Source organism: Furipterus horrens, unplaced genomic scaffold, assembly GCF_987537825.1.
Source record: "Furipterus horrens unplaced genomic scaffold, mFurHor1.1.pri manual_scaffold_7, whole genome shotgun sequence".
Classification (NCBI taxonomy): Eukaryota; Metazoa; Chordata; class Mammalia; order Chiroptera; family Furipteridae; genus Furipterus; species Furipterus horrens.
Window position 1 is genome coordinate 103,114,032 of NW_028327177.1, and position 15,277 is coordinate 103,129,308.

General features: G+C 43.6%; 1 protein-coding gene across 1 annotated transcript in view; it reads left to right on the plus strand.

Annotated features, from left to right (window-relative positions):
* The first annotated feature begins 1,495 nt into the window (after nt 1-1,495).
* IRAK2 (interleukin 1 receptor associated kinase 2) overlaps nt 1,496-15,277 on the plus strand; it is a 58,338-nt gene continuing 44,556 nt past the window's right edge. Inside the window, exons 1-2 of the mRNA XM_090284160.1 lie at nt 1,496-1,668; nt 12,950-13,132. Coding sequence (XP_090140286.1) covers nt 1,575-1,668; nt 12,950-13,132 — 277 coding nt within the window. The 5' untranslated portion in view covers nt 1,496-1,574. The remainder of the gene's footprint in view (nt 1,669-12,949; nt 13,133-15,277) is intronic.

Sequence of the window (15,277 nt, forward strand, 5' to 3'; positions counted from 1 at the left end):
TCTCTCTAAAAATAATTAAATAAAATCTTTTAAAAAAAAGAACCAAAGAAGGGTAGCAGAGTGGAAATCCTCCTCCTTGACAGGAGAAGAGAGAGAAGTGGGTTCTTCCCGACACAAGAGGAGGACAGACAAGGGTGGGGTTTTTTTTCTTAATTCATTATATTTCTTTTTTTGAACAATGGTTATGTGCTATCAGAAAAACCAATAAAGATATTCTTATTAGGAAATAAAAAATAACACTGGTTGGTGTGGCTCAGCAGTTGAGTGCTGGCCTACTAGGAACCAAATGGTCGCTGGTTCGATTCCTGGTCAGGGCACATGCCTGGGTTGCCAGCCAGGTCCCCCATTAGGGGGTCTTCGAAAGTCAGCTAATCACATTGATGTTTTTCTCCCTCTTTCTCTCTTTTCCCCTCGGTCTAAAAAAGAAATAAAATCTTTAAAAAATATATGTGCAAAGTCTATATAGAAGCTTTATTATTATTATTCCCTCTTCATCGATCTATCTTCATGCCCTAATTTCCTGATTAACATTGTTTCTCAACTCTGCCAGCACATAATTAGAATTACCTGGAAGCTTTTTAAAATGCTGATACCTGAGTCCAACCCCAGAACAACTGAGTCTGCATCTCTGGAGGTAGGTGTGGACATGTATAGTTTTTAAAAATTTCCCCATATAACCCTGGCCAGTGTGGCTCAGTTGGTTGGAGTGTAGTCTTGTGTATCAACAATTCTTGATTGGGGCACATACCTGGGTTGTGGGTTCAATTCCTGGTTGGGACATGTATCAGTGTTTCTCCTTTCCTCTCTCTCTAAAGTCAATAAACATTTTTAAAAATTAAAAAGAATTCTCCAGATAATTCTGATTTGCAATGGGGATTGCAAACCGCTGATTGTCATTTCAAGGAAATTAAATGTGAACAGGTCAAAATGACATAACTGTAACTAATTGCATTCAGTCTCAATAACTGCTTCTAACTGGTAGAGAGGGTGTTGGCCATGGAAATAGAAAATTAGGGGAAGAAATGAACTGAGTAGGATCATTGGTAAATTTTTGTGGGGAGGCAATATAACAGAGCCAAAAGAGCACTTCCCTTGGAGTCAAATTTGGGTTGAATACTGTCACTTGGCCAATCTTGCTTGGCCAAGTTACAATTGACTTGAAACTCAGATTTCTCATCTGCAGAATTGGAAGTAATTAATAGACTATTTGTTGAATGAATTACATGTGGCAGAGTGCCAAAAGTACTGGAAGTAGAGTTAGAAGGCCTCTTAAGACTGCCACAGAATTCCCGGATGGCCTTAACCGTGTTTCCTCGCCACTCTGGGCCTCCGTTTCCCTTCCCGGCTCTGACGATTTTGCTTTCGCAGCTGTTCAGATCCAGCCGGCCAGGGGGCGTATCGCCCCCACGGCGCCGCCGCTGGAGGGCAGTGGTGCCCAGCGCCGGCCCCGCCCACTCTCCCGGTAGGCGTGGCGGGCATGTTGGGATGGGCCAGCCCCGGCGTAGAGAAGCGATGTGCCGCCGAGTCTGGCTCAGTCTCCCAGGAGCCTGTTCGCCGGCCCTCGCAGTCCTGCCATGTCCTGCTACATCTACCAGCTGCCCTCCTGGGTGCTGGATGACTTGTGCCGCAACATAGACACACTCAGCGACTGGGACTGGATGCATTTTGGTGAGTAGTGACCCAACCCGGGGCCGGCCTCCAAGCCCCCTGTTAGCCTCTGTGTGAGTGGGTCCTGATCCGAGGGGCTCTGCGTGCCGCCATCTGGATCCAGGTCTCACTGTGTACCCGCAGGCAGGCCACTGCCCTCTCTCTGGACCCTAGTGCGATCATCTGGAGGGCGTTTTGTGATCTTGGAAGATTTCTGCTGTCACTGTCGCTAAGTATTGACCGGCTTGACTGCTGTTTACAGTAAAGCTTATAATAATAGCTGTGAGCAGTTAATATAAGCTGTCAGTGTGCCAGGCTCTGATGTAAGCACTTGACAAGCGTTATCTCATTTAGTCACAGCCTATAAAGTGCATATTTCTCTTACCCCGTTTTACAGAGGAGGAAATGGATTTAGAAAGGTAGTCACTTGCCTGGGGCTGGGGCATAACTTTGCTAACTGACAGAAGGGAATTTGAACCCAGGGTCTGGCTCCACCAGGACTTTGTAACTCCTTGGTGTGTTTTGTTTGTGCCTGATGATTGTTGAGAGTGCTTGGCATCCATGGGGAGGCTGTGCTTGTGGTCCTCAGGTTCCACGTCCACCACCTCCCAGCTGGTCATTTTGGGTGAGTTCCCTAACCTCTCTTAGCCTTAGCTTTTTATTCTGTAAAATGGAGGTTGTTGTGAGAAATGAAAATTGTATAAAAAGCACTTGACACCTAAGTGTCAAAAAATTTTGTCAGTAATAAGAAAGTGTAACAATAATGATTCTTGGCCCTGGCCAGCTAGCTCAGCTGCTTAGAGCATTATTTTGATATGCCAAGGTTGTGGGTTCGATCTCGGGTCAGAGCACATACAAGAAAAAAACCCGATGAATGCATAAATAAGGGGAATACAATGCAATGTCTCTCTCTCTTTCCATTCCTCTTGCTCTCAAATCAATAAAAAGATATTAACAATGATCATTCTTTGTTTTGTTTTTTAAAAAAAGATTTCATTTATTTGTTTTTAGAGAGAGGGGAAGGGAGGAAGAAAGAGAGAGAAACATCGATTATATGATTGGTTGCCTCTTGCATGCCCCAAACTGGGGCTCTGGCCTGCAACCCAGACATGTGCCCTGACTAGGGATTGACCCAGTGAACAGCTACCTTTTGGTTTACAGGCCGGCACTCAGTCCACTGAGCCACACCAGCCAGGGCAGTTTTATGTTTTAAGTCAATGTAACTCATGTCACTTTATTTTAAAAATAATTATCTATCCTTTCTTTAAAATTTAGATGATAACATATACTACATAATATATATGTACAGTTGAGAGAAATGAACATGGGTGTGTTTTTAGTCAGTTTGAGCAAATAACATGTGTTTTAACCTAGTGGTTTTCAATCAGGGGTGATTTTGCCCCCTAGGGAATTTTTGCCAATGTCTGGAGACATTTTTGGTTGTCACAACTTGGGAGAAGCAGTGGGTAGAGGCGAGGGAAGTTGCTATACATCCTACAGTGCACAGAACAGCCCCCTACATAAAGAATTATCCAGCCCAAACTATCAATAGTGCTAAGGTTCAGAAACTGATTTAAACTAGTGGAAAAATAATAAATGCTTATTGCAAAATACTGTGGGAAACAACCAAACAAAAACCAAATTCCACCACTCAGGGATAACCATTTTTAACATTGGATCCCAAAAAATAATAAAAAACAACAACAGCAGCCCTGGCTGGGTTGCTCAGTTGGTTGGAGCATTGTCCCATACACCAAAATCTCGTGGGTTTGATTCCTGGTCATGCCACATACCTAGGTTGCAGGTTTGATCCCTGGTCATGGTGCGTTCGGCAGGCAACTGATCAATGTTTTTCTCCCACATCAATGTTTCTCCCTCTCTCTCAAATCAGTGAACATATCTTCAGATGAGGATTTAAAAACAAAACAAAACAAACTAACAACAATAGCTACCATTTATTGGCCTCTTACTATGTGCCAACAGAGTGCTAGGTGTTTAATGCCTTCTAACCTTTTTAATAAAACATTTATTTATGTGTGTACATTTTTCAAAAATCATATCATTTTGAATATTCTAATAGCCTGCTTTTTCACTTAAAAATATATCACAATTATTTCTCCTTGCCAAGCAATATTCTTTAGCAACATGAGTTTTTTTTCAGTGTGTGTTTTTATTAATGATTTTAATGGAAAAAAGTAACAAATGCACTAGGTTAAGTGATGTAAATAATAAACCCATGATAGAGGAAGGTAAATATCTTTCCCCTCCCTGGTCCTCAGCCTTCCTCTTCCTCACCCTAGAGACACTCAGTGGTAATTTGTCAGGGCGCCTCTTAGAATGTCTGTTGCTACCTGATTTTCTAGATTGCATGGTGTTCCTTTGCTTGGATGATCTGCGATTTAACTACTCTGATTGTTTCCTGGGCAGTGGGCAAACTTTGTGTAAGAGACTCCCTCTAGTTTTTTTCATGTTGGCCTCAACTGTGAATGCCAGAACAATTTCTAAGAAATTAATTTAAAAGGCACACTTGTGAGTCTTTTTTAAAAACAGCTTTATTGAGTTATAATCCACATTCCATACAATTCACTCATTTAAAATGTACAGTTCGGTGGCATTTAGTATATGCAGAGGTGTACATCCTTCTTCACAATCAATCTTAAAACATTTTAATTACCCCCAATGAAATCTTGTACATCTTAACTGCCACCCCCACATTTCCACACACACCTCTTGTTTCCTCCTGCTCTAGGTATTGCCTAATCTGGACATTTTATATAAATATAATCATAAAATATGTGATTCTTTATGATTCACTTTGATTTAGCATGTTTTCAAGGTTCATTATGTTGTAGCACAATCAGTGTTTAGTTTCTTTTTATTTACTTATTAATTAATTATTTATTTTATTGGAGAAAGAAAGGCAGTGAAATTTTATTGGTTAAGGGCCAGAGAAAGGACTGGTTTGGGGGTTAGTTCCCACCCCTTGGGGAGGGCTGACTTTGGACTTCTAGGTTAAATCAGTGTGCAGGCCAGAGGCTTTTTTAAAAAAAGTATATTGTATTGATTATGCTGTTACAGTTGTCCCAATTTCTTTTCCCTTTGCTCCCCTCCGCCCGGTATTCCCCTTCTTTCCAGCAATCCCACCCCTTTTAATTCATGTCCATCGGTTGTGCATATAAGTTCTTTGGCTTCACCCTTTCCTATATTATTCTTAACTTCCCCTGTCTATTTTTTAAAAATTATTATTTATTTTATTTTTAGAGAAAGAGGGAGAGAAACATCACTGTGTGGTTGCCTCTCACTCACGCCCCCAACTAGGGACCTGACATGCAACCTAGTAATTTGCCCTGACTGGGAATCGAACCAGTGACACTTGGTTCGCAGGCCGACGCTCAATCCACTGAGCCACAGCAGCCAGGCCTCTTGTCTATTTTGTACCAACCGATTATGCTTCTTAATCCCTGCACCATATCCCTCTTTCTCCTCCTTCCTCCTCCCAGCCGATAACCCTCCAAATGACCCCCACGCCTATGATTCTGTTCCTGTTCTGGTTGTTTGCTTAGTTTGTTTGTTTGTTTGTTTTGTAGGTTTCGTTGTTGATAGTTGTGAGTTTGTTGTCATTTTAATGTTCATAGTTTTGATTTTCTTTTTCTTAAATAAGTCCCTTTAACATTCCAAATAATAAGGGCTTAGTGATAATGAACTCCTTTAGCTTTATCTTGTCTGGGAAGCACTTTATTTGCCCTTCCATTCTAAATGATAGCTTTGCTGTAGAGAGTAATCTTGGTTGTAGATCTGTGCTTTTCATCGCTTTGAATACTTCTTGCCAGTCCCTTCTTGCCTGCAAAGTTTCTTCTGAGAAATCAGCCAATAGTCTTATAGGCACCTCTTTGTAGGTAACTCTCTTCTTTTCTCTTGCTGCCTTTAAGATTCTCTCTTTATCTTTAACCTTTGGCATTTTAATGATGATGTTTCTTGGTGTGGTCCTCTTTGGGTCTAGCTTGTTTGGGACTCTGTGCTTCCTGGACTTGTATGTCTATTTCCTTTGCCAAATTTGGGAAGTTTTTCTTCATTTTTTCACATAAGTTTTCAATTTCTTGCTCTTCCTCTTCTCCTTCTGGCACTCCTATGATTCGGATGGTGGCACGTTTAAAATTGTCCCCGAGGTATCTAAGCCTCTCTTCATTTTTTTTCAATTCTTGTTTCTTCATTCTGTACTGGTTGACTGTTTATTTCTTCCTTATGTTCCAAATCAGTGATTTGAACCCCATTTCCTTCCCTTCACCATTGGTTTTGTGTGGATTTTCCTTTGTTTCACTTGGCATAGCCTTTACTTCTTCCTTTATGCATTTGCCATACTTGAGCATGTCTGTCAAGTCTGTGAGCATCTTTATCACCAGTGTTTTGAACTCTGAGTCTGTTTCATTTGGCGATCTCCTCATCTGTCAAGTTGGCTATCTCCTTGTTGCTTAGTTCTCCCACTGGAACTTTGATCCATTCCCTCTTTTGGACCATACTTCTCTGTCTCAACTTGACAGGCTCCTGTGTTTGCCTCTCTGTTTTAGGAAGAGCTGTCGCACCTGTTATGTTGTAAGGAGTGGAGTCTTAGGTACTGGTCAATACAGGGTGCTATATGTGGGGGAGGGGTCTGAGAGGGAACAATGCCACTTGCTCAGCACTGGTCCCTTTTTCAGGCACTTTACCCACTTCCTTTATGGGACTGGTGATCATTTAGCTGTGGTTCCCAGAGTGGGTGGATATGTAAACGTTCTATGGCTGTGGGGGCCTCTAAACAAATGGACTCTTCTGAGAGACTGCCAATTTCTTCCTCTGCCCCTACCCCACTGGTTTTCACAGTTGGAAGCTATGAGGCTTTATTTTCCCCAGTGCTGGAACTGTGGGCTGTGGGGTCTGGTGTGGTCCTGGGAGCACTTCCCAGGTGTCCCTCCCTACTTTTTTAAGTGTGTGTCTGCGCTTCCCACAGGCCTGCCACAGTCACTGTCACTCTGCCCCTGCTGCCTCCACACTGCGTCCTCTCCGTCCCGGCTCCGCCTCTCCTACCTGTCTGGATGAGTATTTCTTCTTTATATCTGTTTGTTGGATTTCCATGCAGCTTGATTTTCTGGAACTTCTGGTTGTCTCCAGTTTTGAGGTAGTTGTATTCCTTCTTAGTGGTGGAGGGAGATGCAGTGTGTCTACCTATGCCCCCATCTTGGCTGGAAGGCCCCAATTTCTTTTTATTACTGAATAATATTCCATGTTATGGATATACTGCATTTTATCCGTTGATGGACATTTGGGTTCTTTCCACTTTTTAGCTATTGTGAATAATGTTCCTGCCCTGGCTGGTGTGGCTCAGTGGATTGAGTGCTGGCCTGCAAACCAAAGGGTCGCCAGTTTGATTCCCAGTCAGGGCACATGACTGGGTTGCAGGCCAGGTCCCCAACTGGGTGCGTGTGAGAGGCAACCACATTGATGTTTCTCTTTCTCTCTTTCTTCCTCCTTTCCCCTCTCTCTAAAAACAAACAAAGTCTTAAAAAAAATGCTCCTGTGCACATTCATGTGCAAGTTTTTGTGTGTACATATGTTTTCATTTCCCTTGGGTATATAACTTGGGAGTGGAATTACTGAATCATAAGGTAACTCTATTTAACATTTTTAGGAACTACCAGACTGTTTTCCAAAGTGTATGATGGTTAGTTTCTCTGCATATTCACCAAACTTATCATTGTCTATCTTTTTGGTTCTAGCTGTTGGAGCAGGTGTGACATGGTGTCTTATAGTTTTCATTTGTATTTCCCTAATGACTAATGATGTTGAACATCTTTCATGTGCATAATAGCCCTTTGTACATCCTCTGTGGGGAATACCTCCAGTTTTTTAGGTCCTGGAGATACCGAAATTGCTCATAAAGTCCTAAGAGGCTTTCTGTTGTGGTTTAGAATACAATCCAAACTCCTCACAAGGCTGTCCCAATCTGACCACGCTGATTCTGTTCTCCGATACCATCTTGCTCACCCTGCTCCAGCCACACTGGCCTTCTTGATCCAGACTCAGGGCCTTTGCACTTGCTGTTTCCTCTGCTTGGGACATACTTCCACCTGTGTTCCCCAAGACTGCCTTTCTAGTCTGTATTAGTTTCCTCTTGCTGCTGTAACAAATTACCATAAATTTAGTGGCTTAAGAATGGCACACATGTATTCTGATTCTGGAGGTCAGAAGTCCCAAAACCAAGGGATCAGCAGAGCTGCGTTCTTTCTGGAGGATTCTGGGGGAGAATCCATTTCCTTGCCTTTATTAGCTTCTACAGGCTGCCTGCATCCCATGGCTTGTGGCCCCTTCCTTCAAAGCCAACAGCGTAACTGTTGTCAGATTTCTCTCTTTGACCTCTGCTTCTGTTGTCATATCTTCTCTGAATCTGACACTCCTGCTTTCCTTATAGAAGGACCATTGTGATTATACTGGGCCTATTCAGATAATCCAGGATAATCTCATTTTAAAACCCTAACTTAATTCCATCTACAAATTTTCTTTTGTCATGTAAGATGCCATATTCACAGGTTTTGGTGTCTAGGACACTGATACCTTTGGTGGGGAAGTGGGTGAGGTGGGGAGTCATAGTCCTGTAGGTCTCAGTTCATGTGTTACCTTGTTCAAGAGGCCTACCCTGGCCCATTATTCTCAAACCCAACACCATGTTTCATTTCCTTCCTTCCACTTAAAAGCTTTGACATTACCTTGTTCCATGTTTGTCTCTTCACAAAGAGTGTAAGTGCCATGAAGGCAGGGACCTCACTCATCCATTTCACTCCTGTATTCCCAGAGCCTGGGACAGTCCGTAATTAAGGACAGATATCAGTGATCACTTAATGTATGATGAGCTGAAGGATGTATGAATGGTAAGGGCGTGAGGTGTGTCCACTTCTTGTCCTACAGAGATGGCTTTGAGCCATGTTGGATTGAGGGTCACTGGACTGGGAACCACTTACGCCCCCAGTTAGCTGGTCCTTGCCAACTCACCACACTTTTTGATTTCTTCAGCAGAACCAGTGATTGAGATTGTCTGTTAAGTCCTAAAGAGTCTTGGCTTCTGTAGTCATTTCAGAAAATATAGTCTTGTAGGGCAGATTGTGGTCCTGGGGAATGGGGTTGGGAAGATCCTTAAAGTGACTCAAAATCACACAGCTACAAATATGCACAATCTTTGGATTTGACAGTCTTGACAGATAACATAGCTGTGTCCTGGTCATTTTCCTATAATTGCAGCTGCACCCATTTTTGCCCTTGGGGGAAAACAGACTTCTTACTGCTTTACCCACCTCAGGGATATTTTGAGGGACCCAGGGACAGGTGTTCCATTGTTGGCCTGCCTCTCATCTCCCTCACTCATGCATGTACCAGCCTTTGTGCAGAGCCCTGCTTGGTCCCTGCCCAGCTGTGCAACTTCAGACAAGTGAAAGTCCTCATCTGTAAAATGGGGATGAATAGCAGAGAGGCTTAGGGGTCATGATGGTGGGGACGATCCTTAGCGTTTTCCCCTTCTCTCAGTCAGACAAGGGGCATTAGATCCCAGGGTGGGTCAACTCAGGAGACTATGTCAGGTCTGTTCCAAAGTGCTTTGAAGAAGGGCAAGCCTTCTACTGTAGGATTCAGGAACTCAGACCTGGAGGGATGGTCTCCGTATGGTGTTAACCAGCGGGGATAAAAACAGGTTTTTTTTAGATGGTTTAACAATTATGGTTAACATACATATCTCATTTACCCATGTGCCAACCACTGTTCCAAGTGCTTCTATACATATAACTGATCTAATCCTCTCAGCAACCTCTGAGGCAGGTGCTGTTATTATCCTTGCTTGCAGATGAGGAAACTGAGGCACGGGGTGAGGTGAAGGGCCTTCCTCAAGTACACAGCAATTAAGTAGCAGAGATAGCATTTGAACCCAGGCCTCCGAATCCAAAGTCTGGGCCTGGACCATCCTGCTGATATAAGAACATATTTTTATATTTATAGAAAGATCTGGAAGATTAGAAGCAAAAATGTAAGCAATGCTTTTCTTGGTATCTTTTAAGTGTGATGTCATGGTGACTTCAATTTTCCCCCATTTTCCAAATGTTCTGTTACCTGTGAGCATGGAGAAAAGAGGTATGGATGTAATAGGGCCCTAGACAGTCATACCTCCAAGATTCCCATCTTGTTTGGACCCTAATTTAAAGGTGTTAGATGCTGCTAGGTCAGTACCTTAAGATACATCACTTTTATGGAGCTAAGATGTCCACACTACAGGCACCTTAGAGTTTAGTTCCTAGTTCTCCTGCGTTGCCTGTGAGGAAATGCAACCCACAGAGGCTAAGGGCCATGGCTGAGTTCCCACAGCATGGAACTCCAGGGGCAGCCCTGTGCTTCTGCTTTTCTTCTGATATTATGCTGCCTCCCGGATGTGAACAATAGCTTCTTCCTTCTGCTCTTTGTCTCTGCTGCGGGAAGCAGCCTCTGACTTTGCTGACATCACTTCCCTCTGTCCTGGAATCAGCCCTGGGTTTCCAGTGACTAACAGTTGTAACTCTAGGAATTTTCCATCCTAACAGGGCACTTTCCTGGAGGCTTTCTTTCTGCTGGAAGCTGTGACACCCTTCCCCATTCCTTCAGAGGAGAGGGGATTGTGCAACATGATTATGTCCCTCCTGGCCCTGAGGTCTAACATGGTACCCATGCCTCCTCGGATCAAGGACAAACTCCTAGCCCAGCATTCGAAGCCCTCAGTTATGTTTTCCTGGGCTTCATGTCTTGTATTTTTCAAATAGAAGAGCTCCATGGACCTCTGGTTTACTCACCACAGGATCTCTAGAGCTTGTCAAAGGCCCAGAGCACAGTAGTGACCGATCATATTGTATTGAATGAATGAATGAATGAATGAATGACTTGATGTTCACATAGATTCTTGCTCTGTGATTTCTGAAACCCTAGAACTGAAGCGTGATTATTTTATTCCTAAATAAAGTGCCATTCTCACTTCAGTAAACTCAGCGCAATACTTTGTAATCATTCAAAAGAGCCATTTATATAGAGCTTGTAACAGCTGGGAAAACGCTTATGGTATAAAGTTAATAAATAAGAGCAGGCTGCAAAATCTTAATCTGGCAACAGCTGCATCCAGAACCATACCTGTGTGTATATGAGGGTTGAAGGGGGAGCGGCGGGGGGGTGAGAAGGGAAAGTATCCTAATAGGATACTGTGTATCTTGTTTTAGTACTTCCTCCCTGCCCCACCACATTCCCCAAGTTTCCTTTAGTGAACAACGGTCAATTTTATAATAAAAAATGAAGAGAAGGAATACATTATTTTTAGTATTGCCAGTAGTAGACCCCTCTGCAAATTTTGTGCAATGCGTCAAAGTTGGAAAAGTGCTTTTAGATCCACAGGTTCTCTTGACCCTTATAACAATTCGGTGAGGATGGTTGGCCGTTGTGGGTTGGCTCATTCATTTGTTCATTCATTCGTTCACTCATTCATTTGTTCAGGTTTCCCCAGACACGGCTGGGACTTAGGGGTGAGGAGAATGAGATGCTCAGGGTAAACTTTAAAGAGGCGTAAGAAGGCACTGACGCTTCAGGTGCTGCAAGTGTTACTGGAGGTGTTGGTGATGAAACGGCTCCAGATCTTACTGGTGAAGTTAGACCTTGGTTCTTGAATTTGGCAAAGAAAAATTCAGAGCCAGAGGGGGTCCCCCACCCTAAAAAAAAATTTAATTATTTAAAAAAAATTTAAAAGAAAAAAATAAGAATTTAGAGCCAGAAACTCAAATTATAAGAGTTTATTTAGAAAGTTAAGGTATAGTAAAGTAAGCAAGCTAGGTTGTGATGCTCAGGAAACAAGTTACAGAAGCCGAAGAAGGGCCCTTGGAACTTGAGAGAAAGGCAGAGAAAACGCACTTGGAGGGAAGAAGAGGAGAAAGGGGAAGGCGTGGGCATGCTCTCAAGATGGAAGCACTGGGTTTTAAAGGCTGGGAGCTAATAAAATTATATAGTTTTCAGGTGTATGATTCTATAGTGCTTCAATCCAATAAAAACAAACAAACGGCCCTGATTGGTGTGGCTCAGTGGATTGAATGTTGGCCTGTGAACCAAAAGGTCACCGGTTTGATTGCTTGTCAGAGCACATGCCTGGGTTGCAGGCCAGGTTCCCAGTTGGGGGCGTGTGAGAGGTAACACACCAATGTTTCCCACACTGATGTTTCTTTCCCTCTCTTTCTCCCTCCCTTCCCTTCTCTCTAAAAATAAATAAAGCTTAAACAAAAATAAATACAGGCTGGGAGTTTAGGGGAGGATCACAATAGAATATTCATCAGCTTTTTGCTGATGCCCAAAACAGTTGGCACAAATGGCACTAACTGGCTTCCCGTTATCTGTCTCCTTGAGGAGGGTGATTTGAGCTATTTACCCTGTGGCTCAGGAGGAGAAGCGTAAACCATTTACTCTTAAAAAAAAAAAAATTTACTCATTTTTTAGAGAAGGAAGGTAGTGAGAGAAACATTGTTTTGTTGTTCCATTTATTCATTCATTGGTTGATTCTTATATGTGCCCTGACCAGGGATTGAACCCACAACCTTGGGGTATCAGGATCATGCTCTAACCAACTGAGCTACCTGTCCAGGACTTAACCACTTATTCTTTAGTGTCCTTGGTTAGGGAAGATAGGATTTGCAATTTACTATGTAGCTGTAAACTGCTTGGTCATTTAACTACCTGTCTCTTTCCCTATTCCACTTGTCCTGGCTTACTAGCCTGTCTCACAGGTGCAGGGGTCAGCCCTACGAGTGAGCATCTCCTTAAAGTTTGCCCCCTGGGCACCTCCCCTACCTTACTCTCATCCTGGCCCTGCCCCCACTCTGTGCCAGGTGCTGTTCTCTGTTCTGGGGATCTGTTACTGAACAGAACACATAAAACTCCTACATAGGGCTTCTATTCTGGGGGTGGGGGTGGGGCATGGGGCAGGCAAAGTTGTTACCCCGTTGTTACAGTTGTAGAAGTGACTTGCCCAGAGCAAATAAGCAGCTAAAGTTCTATGCCCCTGACCCCTAGCATCCAGTGGTCTTTTTCCAAAGTCTTGTGTGGCAGCAAACTTGATATTTAGGTGCAAGTGTTAATGTGCTGGTCCCTATGGGTATTAAATGGAATCAGCATTGTAACTTGGGTGGCCTGGGGACCCCAGCTTATGAACAAAACCTGGCTAGCACGCTGACCATCTCATGGAGGGACTGCTTTTCTAAGTGTAAGTAGATCCTTTCAACTTGCCTTCCAGCCTCCTACGTGATCACAGACCTGACCCAGTTGCGGAAGATCAAGTCGATGGAGCGGGTGCAGGGTGTGAGCATCACCCGGGAGTTGCTGTGGTGGTGGGGGATGCGACAGGCCACCGTCCAGCAGCTGCTGGACCTCCTGTGCCACCTGGAGCTGTACCGCGCAGCCCAGATCATCCTGAACTGTGAGTAACCAAGATGGCCCCACGTGGCCGGCCCTCGAGTGTGTTCCAGCAGGAGCTGCACTCTGGCTTTAACACCCTTTTTAATCTTAAAAAATTTTGAATGAAAGTTTACCATCCAACTAAGAAGTTAGTCACAGAGGTTACCTCCGTGGTCACTGGTGGAGATGGAGGTTACACCCAGGCTGTCTGGATGCAGAGCCCTCATTCTTAGCCTTTCTCATGGGATCATCACAGAGTACAGTGTGCGGGCTTTTAGGAAACAGTGCCATTTTGTCTGTCAGCCTCTCTTCTGCACATAACTGACTCTAATGCTTGCTCTCCTGTCCCAACTGCCTGCCCTCTCAGGGCTGTGAGGGTCTACTTTGTTCCCCAAACCTCTTTCTCTTCCCCTTAGCCTTGCTGATTAAAATTGCCTGAGGAAGAGAGATTAAAGCATTTCCACATCTACAAATCCCCTGACTGTGCTTTTATTACTGCTTTGAGTCATCAGGCAAGCCACCCCCCTTCTCCCCTTTCGATATGAGCCCCCACCCCAAATGACATAAATTTCTGCTACTTTTTGGAGGTGAATATAGAGGATGTGTGTGAAGCATTTTAAGTTTCTGTATTCCAGCTGGTCAAAGCAGGTTTCCCTTCCCTAATTATAGCATTTATTAAACCTTATTTTGCATGTGCTTATTGAATTATGTATGACCTTGCTCAGTTGCTTCTGGCAGTTTGAAAACCTGACTTCTGCCCACCACTTAAAGGGCTTTAAATAGATTTTTATAAAACAGTGCTTGACAATCACACATGCCTAAAGACCTAGGTGGAAAGTGGCTTCCTCAGAGACTTGTGTCTCCAGGTAATATTATTTGTATTTAACAGAGGCTTTCAGAAGGTTGGGCCTGAACTGAAAAGTGATGTGTGGGAGCCCTTGGGGGACCATGTAGGCATCAAGTCTTTTGAAATCATGTACTGTGGGGTGGCTGCTGGTCTGATAGTGTGAAGAGCTAGGTATGTGGGTCTGTGTTTCTTGATATTTTCTTGGCCTTAATCTCCAAGACCATGTTATTCAATTTGTCAAACATTAAATGCCATAAGAATTAGAATAAATTAGTACAGAAGGCTTATTATGCCGCTGCCCATTTCATCCTCCAGCAAATCTGCTTATCAGTGCCAACCCCTTGTTACCCTTTTAGCCATTTCTTGGTACTCTCCTATAATAGCATTCAGGTTCACAACTGTTACTAAGGGTAGACTACAGTGACTTAGAGAAAACAGTTTATTTCTCTCTCCTGTTTCAGTCCAAGCTGCCCAGGGCTGGTGGGGCAGCTCCATGGTGTGGAGGACCAGGTTCTTGCTTTTTCATTGCTTTGCTATCTTGGATACCTGGCTGCTGACTCATACCTGAGAGGGCTACTCTATGCCCCAACCCGCACATTCCAGCCAGTGGGAAGGGTGTGCCCGGGAAGCTGCACACCTAACTTGTGTTCACAAGCCATTGGCTAGAACCTAGTCACATGATCACACCTAGTTGCAAGGGAGGCTGGGAAATGTACTCTTTAGCTGGGAGGTTATGTGCACAACTATAGCTTCTATTATTCTAGAAGAGGAGGGAATAAACATTGGAGGGACAGCAGTCTCCCTACAATCCTCCCCTTTGGACCACTTAAATATTCATATACGCCTGTCTTCCCACACAGAAAACACGCTCACCTGTTTCCCAAGGGTGACAGGCCCAGAGTCCTATTCAGTTCTTTCCTTTAGTTCAAGATTCCGGATCTATGGGTGATTCATACTAGTCTTTTCTATCAGTGGTGGAATCTGAGCAGGAATTTAATCAACACTCTCATTTGAAATGAGAAACACACTGTGGTACTTGTTAAAGTAGTTGACAAATCTGGCTGACAGGAATTGTAAAAGGTCCCTTTTGCTAGGGGAGTAAGTCCTTTTTTTTTTTTTTTTTTTTGGTCTCTCTGGCAGCTTGTTGTTTTCAGTAAACCAGTGATTCTCAGGTGTGTTTTCCAGGTTTTTATTTATTAGCAGCACCTGGGGACTTGTTAGAAATGCAGATTCCCAGGCCTCACCTCATCTGATTCAGAAACTCCAGGGGTTGAGTCTGATTCTGATGCAGATGAAAGTTTAAGAACCACTGCTCTAATA